Source organism: Meleagris gallopavo, chromosome 2 (assembly GCF_000146605.3).
Source record: "Meleagris gallopavo isolate NT-WF06-2002-E0010 breed Aviagen turkey brand Nicholas breeding stock chromosome 2, Turkey_5.1, whole genome shotgun sequence".
Classification (NCBI taxonomy): domain Eukaryota; kingdom Metazoa; phylum Chordata; class Aves; order Galliformes; family Phasianidae; genus Meleagris; species Meleagris gallopavo.
In genome coordinates, this window is record NC_015012.2 from 72,842,818 (window position 1) to 72,864,852 (window position 22,035).

Genomic DNA, 22,035 nt, shown 5'->3' on the forward strand with positions numbered 1-22,035 from the left:
TTGCTTTGCTTTGGTGTTGTTTTTTGTTTGTTTTTATGTGGCAGGACCCCATCAAAGCTCAGAATCTGCTGCCAAATTCTATACCATGTTGAGCTTGTGCTGCTCACGCTTAACAAATACAATGCTTTCTCTAACTGGAATGTCCAGAATCTGGCTTGGTGCCTTGAAGGAGAACATCATCTAATGTGCAATTGAGATTATAAAAATCAGTAACCTTTAGGCTTTGTATCTTTTTTTGTCACATTTGGATTGATATGGAGTTTTTTTGCTTGTTTTTATTTTGTTTGGATTGTTAATTCTTAAGTGACAGTGCCAGTTGCCCCAATCTCCATTTTTTCCCTTCCTTTGTTAGTTCTTAGAGGGAGAAAAGTATTACTCATTCAAATCTAATAAATCTAATGTAATGATGGACTTTTTTCTGTTCTGAAATGAATAGAGTTCCATATGCAATCAGTGCAGTTAACTTCATGACTTTTTAATATTTCAATATTTAATACCGCATGTATAAATTTATAATACCGTATGTACCATGTCTTTAGTAATTATAGGTCTTTGAAATGCACTTTGATATTTACAACTTCTGTGCATTTCAGCATCTATAGCCATGATACATTCTGTGGTGGTAACTTCCAGCATCAAGTCAGCCACATCTGCTTTTTCTTGGAGCATTAGAACAACATTAAAATGATCTCATTTGCTGTCTAATAAGCTTGCAAAGTACTGTATACTGCATGGTTTCTAGTTTGGGAAATCAGTCTGGAAAACCAACCTTTCATGCTTGGTTACCAGTGTGAGGAATGTCAAGGGGTGCTCCATCCTGCAGAGGTGCCAAGCATTCTAGTCCCACAGAACACTTAAGCACATGCTTACTATTAAGCTCATAAGTAGTGTCATTGATCTTAAGCGTGAGCTTAAGTGCATTATTGACACAGGGCCAGAGGGCTAAATGCCATAAGAAGTCATGGTTGCCTGTATCATCGGGTGAGGATAGTTAAAAAAAAACCCTAATTTATTACAGCTGCAGTTTCTGCAGTATGTTAAATGTTATAAGAAAAGTGTTATGAAAAGAGGTGAGAGATGGATATTGTTTTGGATGTACCTGTGCAAATTTACCTGCTTGATTTCAGTGGGTTTACCATTGCTGGAGGTGCACATTCCAAAGTAACCGAACTCTGTTAAAGACTGCAGATCTGTTACACACTTACTGGTTTGTTTCACAATTCTTATCCTAAGAGGGAATAACAACAAAACCCAAGCTTTGAACCAGTAAACTTTCAATCATGTGGGTTGTTCTTAATTGAGTATTTAATCTCATGGTTCATTTGAAAACCCAGTCAACCGAAGTTCATTTCTTTTAACATGGATGCAGCCACTGAAAAAAGTGAGGTGAGGAGCATCTGCTTACATGTGCTGGTTTCTGAATAGAACAGAACATGGAGTGAACAAAAAGGGGACTGCCAAGGTGTTTTCTCACCTCTAGATTTTTAATTCTGTCAATTTTCTTGTTTTCTTCTCATGCCACTTTCATTGTATCGGATTGAAAATTGTATACCTGATAAGTTTCAGGAGCCTTCTGCTTTTTGTACACCAGAAAGGTCCACTCGGTGTTTTATACAGAAAGGCTGTAACCCTAAGCAGTTTGAGTTCCTAAGACTTCTCTGGTTATACATTTCTCTGGAAATGGAGCTACTTTTTAGTCTTTGCTTATGACCTTAGTGAAATGTGGGAGAATCCAGTGAGGAGTTAGAGCTTGATATGCTGAGCAGATTGCCTTTCCTGAAGCTTCACAGAATCACAGAGCTGTAGGAGTTGTTAAGGATCTCTGGAAATTGTCTAGTCCACACCTCCACTAAAGCAGATTCACTATAATAGGCTCTCCCTTGGAATTGATTCTTAGACGTGAGTATAATTTTTGAAGGTTATTTATACGTAGGAATAGATGGAGGGAGATCTTGTATTACATTTTCTTCACTTGCGTACTTAAGGATATTGTAATAATAGCCTATTTTTTATGTTGTCTTACTGTTAAAAAGGAGTAGGACTTAAGTTGCGTGACACTTTTTCAAATACACAATAGTTACATTTGGCGGCATCCTTGTTTTATGTTACTAACTGTTTTTTATTGTTTTAGTGGGAAGAAATTAGTGGACTGGATGAAAACTACACTCCTATACGAACATACCAGGTATGCCAGGTCATGGAATCGAACCAAAACAACTGGCTTCGGACTAACTGGATTGCGAAAAGCAATGCACAAAGGATTTTTGTAGAACTGAAATTCACTCTGAGGGATTGTAACAGTCTTCCTGGAGTTCTGGGGACTTGTAAAGAAACTTTTAACTTGTATTATTATGAAACAGACTACGATACTGGCAGGAATATCAGAGAAAATCAATATGTAAAAATAGACACTATTGCAGCAGATGAAAGTTTTACCCAGGGTGATCTGGGGGAGAGAAAAATGAAACTTAACACAGAGGTGAGAGAAATTGGACCTTTGTCCAAAAAAGGATTCTATCTTGCATTTCAGGATGTAGGGGCCTGCATTGCTTTGGTCTCTGTGAAAGTCTACTACAAGAAGTGCTGGTCCATCATTGAGAACTTAGCTATTTTTCCTGACACAGTGACTGGCTCAGAGTTTTCCTCTTTAGTTGAAGTACGAGGAACTTGTGTCAGCAGTGCAGAGGAGGAAGCTGAGAACTCTCCGAAGATGCACTGTAGCGCAGAGGGAGAATGGCTAGTGCCTATTGGAAAGTGTATCTGCAAAGCAGGATATCAGCAGAAAGGAGACACCTGTGAACGTAAGTAGACATACAGCTTTTATAGTGAGCAGTACAGATTATATTGCACCATTTTGTTATTTCTCTGCAACAGAAATACATCATCAGTCTGCTGTTAAAATTTCAGATCCTCAGTCTGTATCTTCCTAATGGCCAGTCTGAAGCAGTCACTTCTGGGTATGGAAATTGGTGCTTGTGTGCTGCATTTTACTTCATTTTTGTTTACAGTTATGCCTCATACAAGTTTTTAAATATAGATTCAGGACAAAAATTTTCAACAGTTTAAGGTGACATTCCTTGTACTCACTGGTACAGAACTTTGTATTAATAATCTCTGAGCAATTAAACACCTTGTTCTTTCATATGGCCTGTGACAATTATAAGGAAATTGAAACTGAGAAAATAAATGTAGAATGAAGTGTGGTTAGTAATGGGAAGAATATACACACAATAAAATCTGCTTTGGAGGTTTGCGTTGTAAGTGCTTACAAATTTAGACACAAAAGTATTGTTTTAGATCTTTCAAACAGATTATCATGTTTCCAGATTGAAGTATGTTTCCCTCTCTGCAGTATCATTTTGCATAAAACTAACTTGGAACTTTTTGCTTTCCAGGGGATCATGGTGAATAGTCTGAAATACTAGTAAATCAGAGACTATTGAGCTGTACTTTCTAATTAAGACTGATTTAGTTACACAGATTCTTAGAAAAATACTTACCCTTAATGTAGCTGTCAGTGGGTCTACATGCATAAGAAGTTTCTGCTTAGGAAAGGATATTTTACTGTCTCTTGTACTGCTTACAATAAAATCAAGACAGTTTGTTTAAAGACTGATATAATTTTTTAAATATTTATGACAATATATAATTCTTATCATAAGATCACACAAGCTATTTATGGTCACATTTTTATTGTAAGAGGCATGTTAGTGAGAAATGTTGCATGCAAGTTCACCACGCCCACATACACTCCCAAACCTATGAAAAAGAAAAATCTATGGAATTTCAAAACCAAACCTGGCTGCAGTCACTAAACTTGAGATGTCCATGTAAGGACTTCAAATCCTGTAGAGGATTAGGGTCACCCTAAAGGAAAGTAAATGTGCTTATTATTAACAAGCTGTTGTCAGGGAAAAAAAACTATTGCGTTCCTGATGAGTTTTTTAGTAGGAAATTCTATACAAGGTGAAGTTGATCTGGGGCCTTTGTAGCCTCTCACAAATCTTTCATTGTTATGTTGGGAAAGGATGAGGGCTTATACACTGAAGAGGGTGATCTCATTAGGAATAATAGTGATGTGAAAAACTGTCCCCACAAAACCACTCAGCAGACTGTATTAAGGCTCTGTTAAAAATATTAACCAATGTATCTCATTGAAAACTGTACTGAGTCTATCAAATATTTCTTTGGAGTGACTGAATCTTTTTTTTTTTTTCTTGATTGCAGACCTAGTCATGGTTGATGTAATGAATACACTAATTTTATTTCTCTTTAAACAGAGAAGGGAAAGTATCCAAATAAAGAGGCAATATATATACTGGGTAGTGGCTGAGATGGGTGAGAGGTGGTGGTGGGGATAGAGAGAGGAAAGTAAGTGTTTGGTAACTGGAATTCAAGTAACTTATTTATTAAACAAGCTTCTTAATTTCTAACCACAGTGATGTTGACAAAAGAATTAAATGATAACTTGTACTTGAGTATAGCAGTGTGCTCATTTGCAAGAACACTTCTCACTGTTGGCTTGCTTCCAAGGCAATTGCTAAGAGAATACGCTATACTGGAAGCAGTCCAGAGGATCATTTATAGTATTTTTTTCTTTTCTTTCAGTGGTCCTATTAAGAATTTGAAAACAAACTCTGGCTCCATATTGAGGCAAGTTAATGTATTTGAGAGAGAAAAGGTGGGAGGCAGCCGCTCACCAAATGTGTGCTGCTGGCAGCACGAAGTCAGGCTGATCTGAGTGACTGTGGCTCACAATAGTAATTGCAGTCTGTAATGCTTGTTAGCCATGTCTGTGCTTGAGGATGTTATTAAATATGATCAACTATGTAGTGACCGATAATACAGCTGGCACACTGATACAGCGTCTGTTTTTTTGTGACAGATATTGAGGGAAACTTATCTGAACATTGACACTAATGCAACTGGCTATCTGTTACTGTCAAGCTGTGTAACAGATCAAGCAGAGGCAAGTCGATGTGTGCTTCCTTAACCCAGAGCTTTTATAGCCTTGTCTGAGGGCTCACTTCTGCAAATACTTTGTACCTGGCATGCTGTGTGACTTCTTTGGGACTACTCGTGGTAGAAAGCATTGTGCTCTGTCAGGACTGGCTGAAGTCTGTGATTCCTCTCTCACGCTTACTGTAGCTCACCTGAATTAATTTAACACAATAGGAAGGCCTTTTAAAGATACAGAATAATGCCTTATCTGTCTGCATTGTAGCAAAGATAGGAGTAGATGGCCACATTGTAGTTCCAATAGCTCTTCAACCTGTAACTCAGTGGGGATTTTCATTTGTGTTATACTGGCTTGATTGGCTGACTGTGATTGAAGAATGCAATCCTTTTGCATACAGCTTTTCTTCTGTATGTGAAATTTCTCGAATTCAGATACTAAAACAATTGCCTTTTGATTTATACTAATTCTGCACTGGATGTGCTGCCAGAACCCTTATTTTTTTTGTTGTTTTTGTTGCACTGAATGCAAGTAACTGGCAGAGTCTGGAAGAATGAGAAAGGAAGCAATCATGAGTGGTGAAATGCACCAGCTAGACACCAAACTTCCATTTATTCATTCTTCAATGTTCAATCTTCTAAGCTGAATTAATATCTTTTTCAGATGTACACTGATTACTTCTCGCTATTGATGCGCTTAGAATTCCATATCATCTCAGTGATCTATTGTAATAACACATACAAAAAGGAGAGTTTAACTCCATACAGCTCACAGTGTTCATGTAAGGCAAAATCTTAAAGCTTGTTGTAGAAAGCATGAGAAAACTAGATAATAGTATGAACTTTGCATTGCAGTTGGTTTTTGCTTACATACAAGGATACTGTCTCCTCAGAGTTGATCGTGTCTGCTAGTATTTGGAACTATACTGAGGTATAGAGATTTTACATTGTAGAGGACTGTACTGAGAAGAACCTAGCAAACATACTTGAAAGGTACTTAGCAAATCTTCCAACATCACCCACTGTGTCTGCTCCATCAAGAAACAAAACAAAGAAAAAACAAAACAAAGAAAAAACAAAACAAAGAAAAAACAAACAAAGAAAAAACAAAACAAAAGAAAAAACAAAACAAAGAAAAAACAAAACAAAGAAAAAACAAAACAAAGAAAAAACAAAACAAAGAAAAAACAAAACAAAGAAAAAACAAAACAAAGAAAAAACAAAACAAAGAAAAAACAAAACAAAGAAAAAACAAAACAAAGAAAAAACAAAACAAAGAAAAAACCCCCACCCAAATGCAATGCAATTTTATCTGTCTGTAGTAGACTCCCAATGGATGTAACTTTGGTTTCTTTCTCACAGTGTTGTCCAGTCAAAGTGTTGCACATATAAGGACCACACTGATATCAGTGATTGGTATGTGAATGAGAAAATGATTCTTTGAGAACTCCTAGTATAACGCAATTTTCATCTGTTTCATGTTAGTTGTGTGGAATGGGAGAATTATATTTACTCAATCGGAGCAGTAGAGTTATATTTCAGAAGGTAAGAAGCATCTCTTAATATGACTGAAGTGAGAAATTACATAGATGATTTAGAGCCAAGTCCAAAAACACAGAATTTGAGGCAAAGCCAAAGTGTAAATTTTACTATTAAACATCTTATAATACTAAAACAACATTAACAGTTGTTTTAGTGCCCCCTCTTTAGTTGTTTAGTGCCCCCTCAAATAGGGAGGAGATTATAGCTACTTGCACATTCTTCTTCATGACATAAAAATGAAGCTACAGACCTTTCTTTCCAAACTTTGTACTTTGTACTGTACATTGAGCCAGACTAAAAGCTCCATCTATTCCTTGTTTTTTTTTCTTTTTGGGACAGACTTTTATCTTTAGGCTTTGTGAAATATTATTTGATAACATAAGGCAAATTCTTTTTTGGCATCTGTTTGTCATATTTATGGTAAAGTGGTGTTTTTTGTTATTGTTGGGTTGTTGACTTTTTAATGTGTATGTATATAGTTGTTTTTCATTTTTTCCCTTTTAATATTCAGGAGTTGATGTTCCACGTGTTTGCTAGGAGAAGGCAATGAATTTATGGGTGGATGTGAATGAGTTATTAAAATAAGGGTTACCATGCTTCTGAAAAGCGTGGGTTGCACCATTAGGCCCAGGTGGTGTGTCCCAAAACCTGTAATTTGCTAATTAAGTAGCCTTTTTAGACGTTCCTGTTGCTACCGTTTCTGTTTCGCTTCCTGGAGAAGTGACAAAATGGTACAATGCATGCTGCTGAAGATGTTTTCTATCAAGACTCTATCTTGAAGAAGTGTTACCTTGTTTCCATTTGCCTCCAAAGTTACTCTTGGGAAGATAATGTAAATACTCACAGCAAATTGAACCAGAGTAAAGCATGAGGACATTTCTGACAGTTTTGCCATTTTCTCTAGAGCTAATGAAAGTTCAGAGGGAGAATGTCTACCTCCTTTCTTTCTCTCTCCTAAGATATCAAGTAGTTTTTCTGTCCTTTTGAAACAAATGTCACTGTGATCAGGTATCAGATCCCTGACACTCCACATAGAAACTACTGAATTTTTTAAAAAAACCATCATGTTAAATATCTTTCCAGCAAATTCTAGCAAGAGTTAGAAAAATAGAACATAAGGTGAAGGTAAGACCTTCAGGCTAGATGATCAGGAGTACAGAGTAGTTTTTACTGTTAAAGATAGAGCTATGATCTTTACTTCAGTCCTCGTTTGGAGTTTCTAGACAGTTAAGTGTCTTGATTTCTTTCACATTGGATCAACAAGCAGCCTTTCTGGACTATGATGTGAACATACGTGAGGTGTAAGGTGGTGTTAAGTTGAAATGAACAAGAACCGTACTGTAGAGACAGTTGAAACTGGTTAGTTCTCATCGGTATCATCGGTGATGACATTAAATAAATCCAAATGAATAGACCGCAGAGATGCTGGCTGATTAGGTTTCCATGGACTAGCTGGTTTGCTCCAGGAGAACTGACAGGAGTGAAATACTGTATGCAGATGGGCTTATCAGGAGCCCAGAAGAAGCAAAATTGTTGTATGACATTGAATGTAGAGCTCTCTTCTCATCTCTCTTCTTCTTCCCAAATTTTGTTGTCTCTGGGAATTAATTTTATATTTGCATTTTGCCAGAGCTTTGAGTATCGGTTTTGTAAACCGAATGTGTTATACTTTTTTTTTTCCCCATCAGATTCACTAGTGAGCACAAATCTTGAAAAAACAGCAATGAAACGGAACCTTAATAGCTTCTCCTTTAGTTACAGAGGAAACACTAAAGCTGTCTTTACAGATTTGGGATCCCACTGCTGAATTAGCTCTGGTTTCTCAACAGCTGGGCCGTTAACTCCTCAGCTATAAAGTCTAGATCTTCTCTTTGTTCTAAATGAAGCATTAGCTGGTGGTTAAAGCTGGAACATCTTGGTGACAAATCTGTTGTCGAAAACCATACATCCTGCTTTTGCAGCAAACTCTTCTCAGAAATCTTTTGTGAAAAGTTGCAGTAATTAAGTGGTAGCTTTGTTATTCGTTTAAAATAGTAGAGGCTTTCCTAGGTGAAAAAGCCACTGATTTGCTTGGAAATTGTGTTTTGTTTTTCTCTTTTTTTTTCTACCACAATTTCTGTTGATCTCTGGGAATTAAGCCAGAGAATTTAAATGAAATTTAAACGTTCTTTCATTTCTAAGTCTAAATGTCACAAGTGAAACACACAAACCTGGTTAGGCTGTATCTCATGTACATCCATTCCTTCATGTTATTTTTTTAAGCAAGGCAAAAACAAACAATAACCAAGAAGGTGCTGAAGAAAAAGTGAGGATCAGTAGAATATTGAGAAGTCAAAAGCAGAGATAATATAATGGAAAACTGATCAGAGAAAAGTGGGAGCATGTAAATAAATGTTTAATTAATCTGCTATATGCATTTATAAGACATCTATTATACAGATGGTAAAATGCTGACAAAGTAGTTCAGGCAAACTGTGCAGTTCACAGTAGATATTGTCTGAAAACAAAGAGGCTTGAGCAAAGGAGTGAAGTTGAAGTTCTTATTAGAGAAGTCTATGCAAACACGGAGGTCTATGCATAATATGATACTGAAGTTGAAATAAATGTAAATAATTTGTACAAAATGATTAGCTTTTGAATTTTGCTGGATCCCAAACTCCCTCCTTTCTCGTGAAAATGTTAAGTCTCACAGCAGCATTTTTTATATAGTAAGCAGGATTAAATCCTTGAGACTGTCTGGTTTTACTTAGGGTTCTAGAGAGATAGTATCTTATTTTCCTTTTATGTGGGTTTTCATCTACTATCACCCTTATTAGCACTTCAACTACAGTGTAAAAACTAATTGTTGATTGTTGGCTTCCCAGCGTTTAATCTCAGTGTTTTCACTGTACAGTGATCTGTACAGTTCTGTCTGGAATGCCAACTGAGTTATTAAAAACAATAAGCTAGCAAAAGTTTATAGACTAACACTTTTTAAATTGAAAACAAAACGTTTTCAGATATTAATTTCAAAGACAAAATGGATAAGTGGATCTTTCTGTGTGGATTCACTTTTGTAAATCTCACATTTTATGTCTTTTTTTCATTGTAGAAATGCTATAAATTCTGTGTTGTTTTTTTTTTTTTAATAAAACATTAAGGTTCTAACGAAGTTAAGAATAAAACAGTTTTTAATAGCCTTTCTTAAATGAGTTTAAAAATTCTGTTCATGGAGCTAATTGAAAATGCAGCATGGTTTAGAAGACAGTAAAAATATGTATGTTTTCTACTATAAGCATTCACAGTGTGTTGTGGTGTGAAGCAATGAAAAAAAGTCAGTTCACTGTTTAATTTCATGAAAAGTGACTTCTTACAGAATGAGATTTCTAATTCCTTCTATTACATTGCCTTATTGAGAAAACAGCAGCAATAGCAAATATATTTAAGACATTTAAAACATTTAAATTTTATGAAATATCTTCCACTTACTTACAAAAGCTTTTATCCCTGACCAATTCTTATTCTTCTCTTTGCTCATCTCCATGAGTTCGATTGTTCTTCATGTTAATAAAAAGGTAGGGAGTATTTGAAAGAGAATAGTACCGTAACTAGTAGTTGACAGCAGAAGTTACCTATTTTCTATTGGAATCTCATATTTATTTTCTTGTTCCCAGACATATCCACAGTATGTCCAGTGTTTTTGAATGTCTTTAGTAAGGGAGTATTCTTATGCACTTTTGCACTGGTGACTATTTCTGACTGTATTAAGTCTCATTATTGAATGTGTTAATAAAATCTAATCAGCATATTGAAAATTAGCTGTTCAGTATTTAACACCTTTTTCTTTACTTCCATTTTTCTCTTTCAATAAAAAAAAAATTCTTTTAGGAAAAATATCTTTTAGAAGCTACGTACATTTTAGGCAATTTGACTTAATATGAATGTAATTTATAATTCAGAGTAAAAAAGGGCACCTGGTATAAAGAGAGATCAGAATTAGTTTATTATAGTTCTAGAGTCCCTCTCCTGTCAATCTCTGTACATACATAGATAGCAAGTCCAATCAGCTACATAAAGCTATCTTGAAGAGGATAAAGTTACTTGCATCTGTAAGAAACATGAGGATTTTCCTACCGTAGGTAAATTGATACTTCTTAATTTTTATGGTTTAAATTAGATGCATGTGATTATTAAAATGCAGCTTTCTTGCAATAGTGATATCAAGCATCTTTCTAATAAGTCTAGCATCAATTATTTAGTATTTTATGACACTTGACATAGCTCAGATGTGTGACTGATTGATAAAAAGGAAATATGTGATCAAGAAATGTAATTATAATTATTTCACAGTGTATTTAATATATATAAATGAAGAAAAGATATCATTTTCTGCTGTAATTGTGAAATAAGTTAAGGTAGTCCGAATCTAGAGCCCTAGTTTTCTGGTTAACTAGTGACTTTTGAACTAGTTAACTAGAAATATTTGATAGTAGCTCTTACCACAAATAAGCATGCTTTAGCACCTGTGCTCTCAAAATGGAGCTCCTGCTTTTCAGTATTTTAAGTAGGCAAAGCCTTACACAGAAAAAACTACCTGTGTAACTGTGGGCTTAGGCTTCATTCAGTGCTAGGAATGGCAAGAATCCGACCAACTCCATCAGCATAACACCACGTGTTAATATTTTTCCGCTGAGGAAAATGCTGAAGTTCTAAGTAGCTGCAAGCATATGCGTAGACCTAAAGCTTTATTTGATGAAATGCATTTAAATTATTTTTTGATTAGGAGTGTTTTTCTGAACTGTAGGCATTATGTTGGTAGAAATATGTACAGAGAAGCATATATAAATGGCACTTGAACATTCCGCAGATGGTTCATGAGATGTATAAACTGTAGCATAATTAATGGATATAACCTGTTAAATTATTTCCTTATGTTGAGTGAGTGTGAAATACCACCAGCCTAGATGACTAGTGCTGATTTTCCAGGAGATTGAACACAGACTAAATTCAACTATGCTAGCCTTCCTAGGTCACGTACCTCGTACTTTTGTCAGGTGACTGATACGGTGTCCTCATATAATATGCATATGACCAATTGCATATTCCCTTCAGGTTAATAGATATATCCTTATGATGCAGCTAAATTGCCAAGTATCCTCTGACACTTGTTAGAGCTTGTTTTTCTCAAATGACCATATTTCTCAAATAATTTTGTTGTAGTCTTGGAGCACAGTGTACACGTACTTCTTCATAGAGATCTAGTGCCCTGTGTATGAGAGGGGCAGAGTGTAGACTTTCTCACCCACTTCTGGTAAAGGGAAAACTCAGTAGGTGCCCGGAGTTTTTATTGCTGATCTGATTCACTCCATCTGAAAAGTTAAAACTGTTTGTCGCCTACAATCCTCCAAATCTTTCTTTCTCAGATTAATAGTGGGCTTCACTTGGGAGCAGTAAACACAGCATTCTTTCAACTTCCTGAATGCACGATTTTTTTCCTACCCTAAACCATTGTATGGATAGAGTTTGAGAACAATTGATATGTCTCATGGATGTCTATGTGTTGCCTATTTGAATTGATCCATTTGTGTCCACAGAAGCACACAGTTGGTTTTGAGAATCTAGTTAAAATCCCAATCCAAAATTGTGGAGCCCTTGCTTAGCTACCATGAATGTGCTTAAAGAATGTTGGCAATTGGGATTCTACCAAAAAGTTTATTGTATTCCTAAAGATTTGGAAATCTGTGTACCAAACAACTTAGCTATGTTGGTGCTGAAATAAGTTACACATTCAAAAATTAGAAGTTCTCCAGTCTGTCTGTGAACGTGGTTTGAATGGGCAACATGTGGCTATGATCACTGATCATGTTTACATGATCTCATTCAGCTCAAGTTTTCCAAACTTAGGTCGATTATTTTTCTTGCTGAGCAGAATTTGAACTGAGATCTCTTGCTTTAAATACTGCATGTCAACTAACCAACATGCAGTCAGTGTTAGAAGGTTTTAATAACCCCTGCTGAAACTGTTGCTCTCTCTGTAGTCTAGCACTTGAAACCATTCATATAGAGGTATAGATTCCAGTCTTTTTCGTTATGATCTATATATATATACTTATGTATATAAATTGTTGATATGATTGTGTATTTTCTTATGAGGGTAATTTGTTTATATGTCAAAGTAAATTCAGATGTTATTAATCTTTTTCCTCTTAGACTATAGTTTTAGTATGCCTTAAAATATTAAATAATAAAACTAATCAAAAATGAAAAGATTGCATGGAATTATTCTTAGATCATCTTTGCTATTTCTTTCTGAATTGCTGTCTGGAGATAATTTTAGACTCTAATTGGGATCTTGTGGAAGATGGGATATTCCTATTTTATTTTGTTGTATGGAAACAGCCTCATGATATGGTTTCCTTGCTGGAAAAAGGCATTTAATCTTAGATATTTGATTTCTCATGTTTCAAAATACCAATTTACTTTCTTGATTGATTAAAATAAATATAAGTGCTAACTCGTTGTTTTCATTTTTGTCCAACTTTATTTATTGAAAACATGTTCTCTTCAGAAAAAAAATAACATTATTTTCATATAATTGTAGCATTATTTTGTGTTATCTGTATGTGTTTATGCAGACAAATGGAAAACTTTGAGAATGTGTGCAGTTTCACTAGCTAGAAAAGGAAACAAAGATTAAGTCCCCCTAAATGATAGCTAGGAGGAAAATGGCATTGTTTTAGCAAATCCCAAAGCTCTACATTGTCACCTAATTAGCTCACCTATGGAAGTCTTAGCTAAATTTAATCTGCAGCCTGCTACTGGTAAATGTGAAAGTATAATGTGCTTAAAATCATAAGCGGGGTTGAAAACTGTGCCCCACAGTGCTTACTTATGAATATAGAGTATTAAATCTGTGATCAGTGACTTTCTCTTCTGCTCATTTTCACTTATCATTAGTTGCATATCATTTCATTTTCTGATTAAAAGGGGCAATTCTTTGACTTCATGGTGTGTGTTCTTGTCTGTCTGCTTTAGTTTATCAACTGAAATAAGTCTCTATTTGGCCTATTATTTAAAAAAAAAAAGTCTAGTCAGTGGAATTGCCAGTGAATAATGTTAAAAAATGAGGGTAATAAATAGCTTTTTTCTATAATACACGTTTTCCTGGATGAGTGTGATAGAGCAGGGGACAATGATTTCCCATTTTTGATCTTATATCTTAAAAATTTTGCTGTCATATGTTAAGATACAAAGTCATGGCTTCCTCTATTACTCTAAAATATGCTGTTTTTACGGTGGTATGAGATTCAAAATTGCATGACACAAGTAGAAATGATTATTAAAAAAAAAAAATCACGGAAATAATGTTCAATCTTTATGCAGATAAATTCTTTTTCTCTTTCCTTTATGCCGGGACTAAAGGAAAATACGATCCAAGTTCTCTGAGAGCAAACGCCACATTTTAGATTCCACCATTTAAAGTGATTTTGTGTATTTAAATAATGACAAGGGTATTCACTATTAATTAACATTCAGGAGATAACTGACTGTCAGTTGCCAATCGAAGCGGTCTTTTGAAGAATGTTGACATTGATTGATGGATGTGTTCTGGGACTATGCACAAACAGGCGGCTCAGGTCATCTGAGCACATAAAAACAGTACAGATCTGTTCCACATGCACAACATATCTTTTGCTTGAGCTGTCCTTTCTTCTAAATGGAGGATATCCTCTCATGCTCCCTAGATTTACTGATTTGTAAGATAAACGTTCGCTTTCTACACCATTGTTGTCAATTAAGAAGAAGCCAGTTTAATCTTATAAATACAGGTAATGCAGAATTGCTGTTTCTAGCAGTGAGTAGCTGAGGTGTGTAAGCATTCAGACTGAAACAGAATTTTTTTGAATGCTGCTTTATAAAGTGCTATTCGTACTTAAATGTATACTAATATAATTTATTCTTTAGGAGAAGGAGAATCCCAATCTTTATATCGAAAGTAGAGGAGGCTTTTCGATCTTAAAGTCTCTACAATCTTTCCAAAAGAGAGTTCTAAATATCTGTAGTCATATGTGATGTTTCCATGTCCCTGAGTCAGTACTGTATTTATGTTCAGTGAAATAAGATCCAGCTTTTGGCACTCTGACAAGCAACCTGTACAATGTCAGGAGGGAGAAAGCAGTGAAATGCCAGCAGAAGTTCTTATAATGTGGTGATGAGCACGGGGACCAAAGTGGTGCTAATGAGAAGGTTGCGTGGCACTCTGCATTTCTTCCTGTTCCTACTTTGGACTAATTTTTTAGTAACAGCCTTTTTTTGTTGCTGCACAGGACCAGTTTCTTAGTTTTATGGTTTCCTTCTTTTTCAAGATGGATGAAGCATTCCCTTTGTGCATCACATATGATTTACACTTTCCCTGCACTTGCTTGCCTGTGCCCTGTGGGAGAAGCGTATCAGTTCCTCTTAACTTCTTTTGGTGGACATGTGATCAAAAAACAATTGTAGTGGTAATTAGCTAGAGTAAAATTGTATGGTAGTTTATGGGCAGTATAGCACATAGATAGAGCTGATACTTTCCTGCATAGGTGGTCCATCTTCAGTGTATCACGTTCTTCAGAAGTACTTATTTCTCTTTGTCATACTTCATTTTAGTGCTCAGAATATGCCTACAAATATATCCTAGTTGGATTTAACTGCAAAGAGTTGGACAATTGTCCAATAAGGTTCTGGAAAACAGGAGTACCATCTGATCGGAGCCTTCTTCTTATCCATAGTGAGTGAAAACTCGTACTGTACTGTATTACACATCTCTATAAGTTAGCAAATGGATCTGTCTCCTCCTTAAAACCTCCATAGCTGTCTGTTCTGAGAAATGCAGTAGTTTCACCCAACCCAGATGGAAGTCCTGTGCTGCTGGGGATCCCTTGCCAATCTCTATCCTCAATAGTAGTTTCTGAAGCATATTGGAGAAATCTGTTGAGTACTGTCATTATTTCAGATTTATGTCCTAGTTCTTTCTCTGCTTCTTCCAAGTACCTGGAACTGGAGTTCTTTAACACTTTCTTTGAGGCTGATATAGCACACTGAAGAGGTAGAGCGCCCTGCTTTTACCCAATGGACAAGGGGACTACAAATGTTTTTGTTACAAAACCACTTATTTTCCCTTGAGTAAAATCTTGCTTGCTTTATTCATAAAAATAAAATAAAAAATAATTAGTCCCTTGGGACTAGTAGTGAGAGTAAGAAAAATAGGAATTGGCCCCATGTCATAACCATCTGTTATAAACACAAAAAGCAAAGACCCAGTCTTGCAGCCCTTGCTTAAAGCAGTTTATTTAATAGGAGTTACTACAAATATAAAAAATGTGTGTTTTCCTCATTACTGTGGCAATATCCCTACCAGTAATGTTAAAAAAAAAAAAAACACCAAAAAACATGAATTGTAGTGTACAATCATACAATTGCATTATTATATATTGATGTAGGCTGCAATAAACATCTCAAGAAATTTAAGTATTACTTTTTTTCAAAGATCTCCTCAACTGCTTTCACATTTTTTTTTCGTAGTACATCTTTTGGTTTTATGACTAAATTGTGACTGGGTTTTCTTTTTTAACTGATTGTATGACCAATGTTAACTTATTTTTGGAACATGACTAGTTTGAGAAAGGTGCAGCTTTCCCCCTCTCTTAGAAACATTTTTGGAAAACTGAAATAATTGGATCTGAACTTCCATACTATTTTATAGGAGAAAGGTAGATTTTGTGCTCTAGTAGGCTTCTATAGGCTGGATTGCTAGACTGGTCTATATTTTTGTTTCCATTTTTGTGACCCCCTTTTGTATTGTCTCCAAATCTGTATTTAAAAAAAAGAAAAAATAAATACTGGTTTTGGTGTCCCCCATTCATTTTTAACATCATCTTTCACATGCAGCATTTTAGTTTTCAGAGTTGTGCTAGAGAAAGTAATTAAGCTTTAAGTTTTAATGTGGGTGTTAAATCTATGCCCTTCACCTCTGGCTATAGAACTATGCTAGGCATAGCAAGGGTCATTATAATCTTGTGGATTGCACCTCAGTAGGATACCAGTCACCCTGGATAGCAATACTGCCTTTAAGGGTGGCTTTGCACTGTCTGGCTCAGAGCACATTCAGTACAGCCCAGAATCTAGGAAAAAAGTATAAATTAGATTCAAAGTCAAGATATTTCCATAGTGTATGTTGAAAGACAGGAATTATTGTATTGGATCAAAGAACTGGCTTGCTAAATTCATTACTCTTTTGCCAGTAATGTCTAGTAGCAGATAAAATACCAGTTTTGTTTTTCTTCAACCCCTAAGAATTCCCTACAGCTGTTGTTTTTTTTTAATCTCTTTCTTCCAGTCATTGTCATTCAAATGTTGAAAGATATCTGATTGTTTCCCTTCCATGGATGTGATATGTTCTCATCCATTTTGTGTTTAGATTGTATTTTTGTGGTTTTTACTAAGTTTGTGGCCTTAAATTCAAATGGTCTGAACATTCCGTGGTGTTTATATTATTAACAATTAAAGCTGTGTGAGTTATAAAATGCATACTTTGAACTTGACTGAAAATCCCCTTAAGGATTTGACATAGAGGTACAGACAGTAACAGCTAAACTGATTTCTATGCATTTAAAGATGTGCATTTCAAATGGTTTGTAATTGAAGAAACTAATTCATAGTTTGTGAACTATGTGTAGGAAAAATATGTTGGAATTTTATTACAGCAAATTCTTTTTCTGCATTTATAAGCACTTTCAGCTATCAAAGGGTTAAACCCTACAGGCAAGCAGCATATCACTTTCCTTAAAATGCCATTGGGAAACTGAGATAAATGGTGAAGCATTTTCTGTGTTGACATGATGTTCGCCTGTCTGATCGCATCCTTCCCAACAGACAGCAGAGAAACAATTACAAAAAAGACATCTGTGCCAAGGTTTGGCTAGCCAGGGAGGGCAAGCTCTTCTGTTTAAGAGGTAGAGAATCCAATCGATGAAAATGTCTGGGCCTGTTAGCACCAATAAAGCTGAAGGCCACTGGGAAGCTCAGAGAGGGCCTTTTGTTGTGGAGATAGAAAAGAGGCCGAAGCTGTGACACTTGGGAAGGAATAGGGTCAGCTAGTACCATCATCCATCTTCCTCAATGGCAGCTTTCTGTCAGTTTTTAACCCTGCTCAGCAGAGGATCTAAACCTCTATTGTTGGCACCAGCCAATTCTCAGCCAAGTGTAAATGAAGTTAATATTCACTGACCTTATGCATAGCTAATGAAGGCCCTTGATGTCATCCTGGAAATAATGTTATCTGACACTTCAAAAAGCAGATGTTGGCAGGTTGTTTGGGGTTTTTTGCTGAGCTAGTTCACAAAGGCACATTGTTTAGCTACCTCACATTTAAACTGATTTCCATAATAACCACAAATAGGCCTTTTTGACCTTAAATTGACATAGTTATGGTTTTAGTTTGCATTTCATTATACTCTGCTCACAAAGCCTGACTAACCTGCACTAAATGATCTGGGAGAAGTAGCTCAGCTCACTTAGATAAGAAATATATGGGTCAATGAACAAATTTTATTTATGTTGATAAAACAGTGAATAATTAGTTCAAATAGTTCAATGCAGACATTTTTAGAGCACTATGAAGAATGGTGCTTATTTGCTACATAACTTTTTGAAAGGAAAACTTGTCACAAGCAGTAAAAAAAATAATATTCCTGGATATGGTTTTTATTTTGAAAGGCCTATTACGAGCCATGGTTAAGGTTTTTTTCTCTTTCCAGTAGTATTTTGCCATGGTATAACATCATTATTGTAATATTGTTTTAATTACAGAAAGTTAAATGATTTTCATAGATTACACCTTGCCAGAAGTTTATCTGACAGAAGTGCTCTGATGATAACTGTATATTTATACAGCATGTGTCATCCAGATAGACTCCCAAACCTTCCACAGACTTTTGCAAACACAGTGCATCAACACTCCTCTTGTGTCAAAGCCAGTGTCAAACATCTGTTGTAACTCTAGGGAGACACACTAGGGCTCTTTCTAAGGCGCAGTAGTGTTTCTCAGCAGCCTGTGGTTCTGATTCAAGGAAGCACATAAGCATGTACCACACGTAGAAGGTGAAAAGTGGTTTGGTTTGTTTTTGTTCTTGTAAACTAGGCTGAAACTCTGTCTCGTGTGCTTACCTTATGAGAGATGAGCATAATGGATTATGGTAATACAGTGCAGATGCAGGATGAGTAGTCATTATTAATCAAAATTTTCAGCTGTATCCAGCAATGAACTTACACAGCCACATCTTTCCCTCTGTGAGCATAGCACAGCAGAAGAGAGCGAAAAACTCTGTATTATGCTGCAGTGTTGGTTTATAAAATGTGTTTGAATGATGGATATAGTGTAGTTAGCGCCTTTCAAGGTGCAGTCCATACTTGTCCTTTTGAAAAAGAACTCAGTCTAATGGTTTCTTCTTCTTCTTTTTTTTTTTTCCTCATCTCCTGTTGTAAAAGAATGAGTTAATGGTTGAACTGAGAATGCTTGATCACCGTAGTTGCTTGGGAGGCAATTATCTGACAAGCTGGTAAAGATGAGAAATACCAGCACAGATCTGCATCTAATTGAAATCACTCAGATCTGATCTTAAGATAAACAGTCTTAGGATTTTTGGAAACTATTTTATTGATTGTATTCTTCTCAACAGTTGTTTCTATTTGTATCTGTTAAAAATGTGAACGTTTCCTGTAATAACATATTTACGTGAACAGCAGCTCGTCAATTCAATTTATGTGTGTGCTTTTGCTTGATATTAACTCACATCAGATAAAAAATAAAAAAATGAAATTCTTAATATTTCTGGATGAAATTTTCAGAAATCAGCATTTAATATTGTTTGAAGTACAGCACTGTAATTTATTAGTTTCTGGTTATTTGTGTGCTGGCTGTGACAAATCAAGGCTCAGTCATACAGCTCAGATGACTAAAAGGCTACTTACAGTTTGGACCAATTTTAGTAGAGTACCTAATATGACTAATTTGTCCAGATATATTAAATGAGATGCTTATGCTTTTGTTGTTGTTGTTGTTGCTGGTTGTTTGTTGTTATTTATTTATTTTTTTTACCAGTTCTATATTTAATCTACAGTCATTCTGAAATTATGTTGAGTTAGAAGAAAATTCCTGAAGTACAGGAAAGCAGCATCAGAAGTACTGCTGGCTGAGCAGTACAGGGAGATCAATGCACCAAAAAACTCTGAAAGCAATGCATCACCTTAGTGGGCTTCCAGCGAGCCCTAAGACTGCTAAGCATGACTTCACAAAGGCCCATTTCTTCTATAAGAATCTTCTGAATAACAACCAGATTCTAAGTCATGTTTTGGTTTTGCTATACTGCTGTAAATTCATTGATTTCTAGCTGAGTTTTGATAGCTTGTCTTTTGTTGTCAGGTTCTATTATATGAAAAGTGTAGAATGCCAAAAAACAACCAAACTGACCCAGTTTCGCCCTTTCCTCTATCAGAAATGGATTCTGACATACAGAGGTTTATTTCCTATTTCTGTGACAAGACCGTGAAAGAGAAATTTGCCTTTGTGAATTAAGCCATGGGTAGATTGACTCATTTCATCCTGTTGGTATTGAACATTGCTCATGTTTTAGTTGAAAGTTTACAAAATGCTAGCTTTCCATGGGCAGGCTGCTGGAGAAGTGATCCAAAAATAATGTAAATTGAAAGTGTTTGGTTTAATGTACTTTCCTGTTTGTTTGCTTTTTTGTTTTAAACAAAACAGAACAAAACAAAGCATTCTTTGGACTAAATGTCAGTGGAAGATTCATTAGGGCGGTGGCGAGACCTCTGGCTGTGCGCTGCGGGGGTGTGGGGAAATGGCTGATTCTGGCTGGATTGTTGTCTGGAGGCAAGAACAGGCCTGGCAGTATCAACACCTGTGTTGCTAGTGACAGTGATGCTGTGTCTGCCTGCTCTCATAGAGGAAACCTGGCAGGTGATGGGAATCTGATGGTATTGCTTGGAGCTAGGTTGATTCTGCTCCTGATTAATCTCATCTGTCAGATAGTGAGGACTTCAACAACACATTTTGGGGCTGGTTTTGTTGCTTAGAATAATGGGTAATTTTCACCTCTGGACTCTGGGCCTCTACAGAAAAACTCTGTATGGATCCAAGTTCATTCTGTATTGCATTGTCAACATAGCTGTGATTTTCTTTGACAGTTGCATCAGTAGGGAAGAGAAAAATGGGATTAGGTCTAAAAAATAGGTTTGTTACAAAAGATTTTTGAAGCTGTACTACGAAATCTCTAGCACATCTGCGGATGATTTATACTAATAAAGAATAAACAGTGAAAAAGTGTTGAGAAAAATAATATTGGAGGAAAAAAAGTACAAAAAAAATCAATTGACTGAGGAGACAGAATATTCAGTTCTGATTCATCTTCTGTCATCAGTAGAAAAAATGAATTATTTGACTAAGAAAGAATCATCTCAAAGAGAACAGTTAAACCACATACCATTTTGCTGAACAGGTTGGAGTACTGTAAATAACCTGCCAGTAATGAAGTACGTGATATTACAAGAAAGAAAATTTACCATGTGAAGAAAAAAAATCTCAATTAAATATACCACTTTACTGTTTTGTATAGTAACAAGATTGTCCACGTGGCTTTTCTTTATTTAAAGTTGATAATACAATTTACTCCAAATATACAAATACTTGAACAGCTTCAAATGCTTTCAAACGGAAGCCTGGAGGAGAGGGAAGCAAAGATGGGGAAGGGCGGTGGGCAGACAGAGATGTAGTCAAAGGGCACAGTCTGGGGAAGAGGCCAAGCTTGAGGGTGGAGGGTCAGACAACACTGCTGCTGTACTAGGGACTTCTCAGCATTTCTGTGTCCTCCCTGCCTTTGCTCCTTTTCTTCCCTTCCCTCCTGCTGTGTCTGTGTCCTCCTTCCCAGTTTCTCAGGCCTGGAGTTTCTACTCAGCCTTGCTATCAGCAGGGCCGAGGTGGGCCCAGAGCATGGTCATTTTCTTTTGGAGTGTGGGGAGCACCTTGGCAAGCAACATCTTGAGAAACACAGTTAGTCTTTGGCTCTCCAGAGTAAATGTTTTGTGTTTTTGTGAAGTAATAGATGTTGTGACACTGTAGTCGTACCCCACAGACTAATGTGGATGCAGGTGAATGCAACTTTAAAGCAGGACTTTTCATTGTTGTGGTAGGCATGTCATTTAGTGGTTTGCATACCACAGCAAAGTGCAATCTGAATGCTGTGCAAATAGCCAGTGTCTCTGCTGGGAGCTGCCACTGATGGTGACACAGGATCATGCAGGTATCCTTGGTCTGCACAACATGTTCTTTGCATAAGGCTTTGCCTTTGTTTCATAAAGTCAAATACATAAAAATAGAGGTGGGGCCTGACCTTGACTGCTTGAAGGGCCTGGGAGATTGTCTTTAGTAAAATCTAAGGTATGCTTCCTGTTTTTATTTTTTATGTAAGAGTTTTCAAAAGTATCTTTCACATGCCAAAAAAA

General features: G+C 36.1%; 1 protein-coding gene across 3 annotated transcripts in view; it reads left to right on the forward strand.

The window, feature by feature from the left end:
• Positions 1-22,035, forward strand: part of EPHA7 (EPH receptor A7) — a 142,251-nt gene that overhangs the window by 6,902 nt on the left and 113,314 nt on the right. For 2 of the 3 annotated variants that reach the window (XM_010707612.3, XM_010707611.3), the window contains exon 3: positions 2,132-2,801. In XM_010707612.3, coding sequence (XP_010705914.1) covers positions 2,132-2,801 — 670 coding nt within the window. Of the gene's footprint in view, positions 1-2,131; positions 2,802-2,907; positions 6,054-22,035 lie in introns of those variants that run through there. The other variant, XM_019613094.2, reaches the window with a different exon arrangement.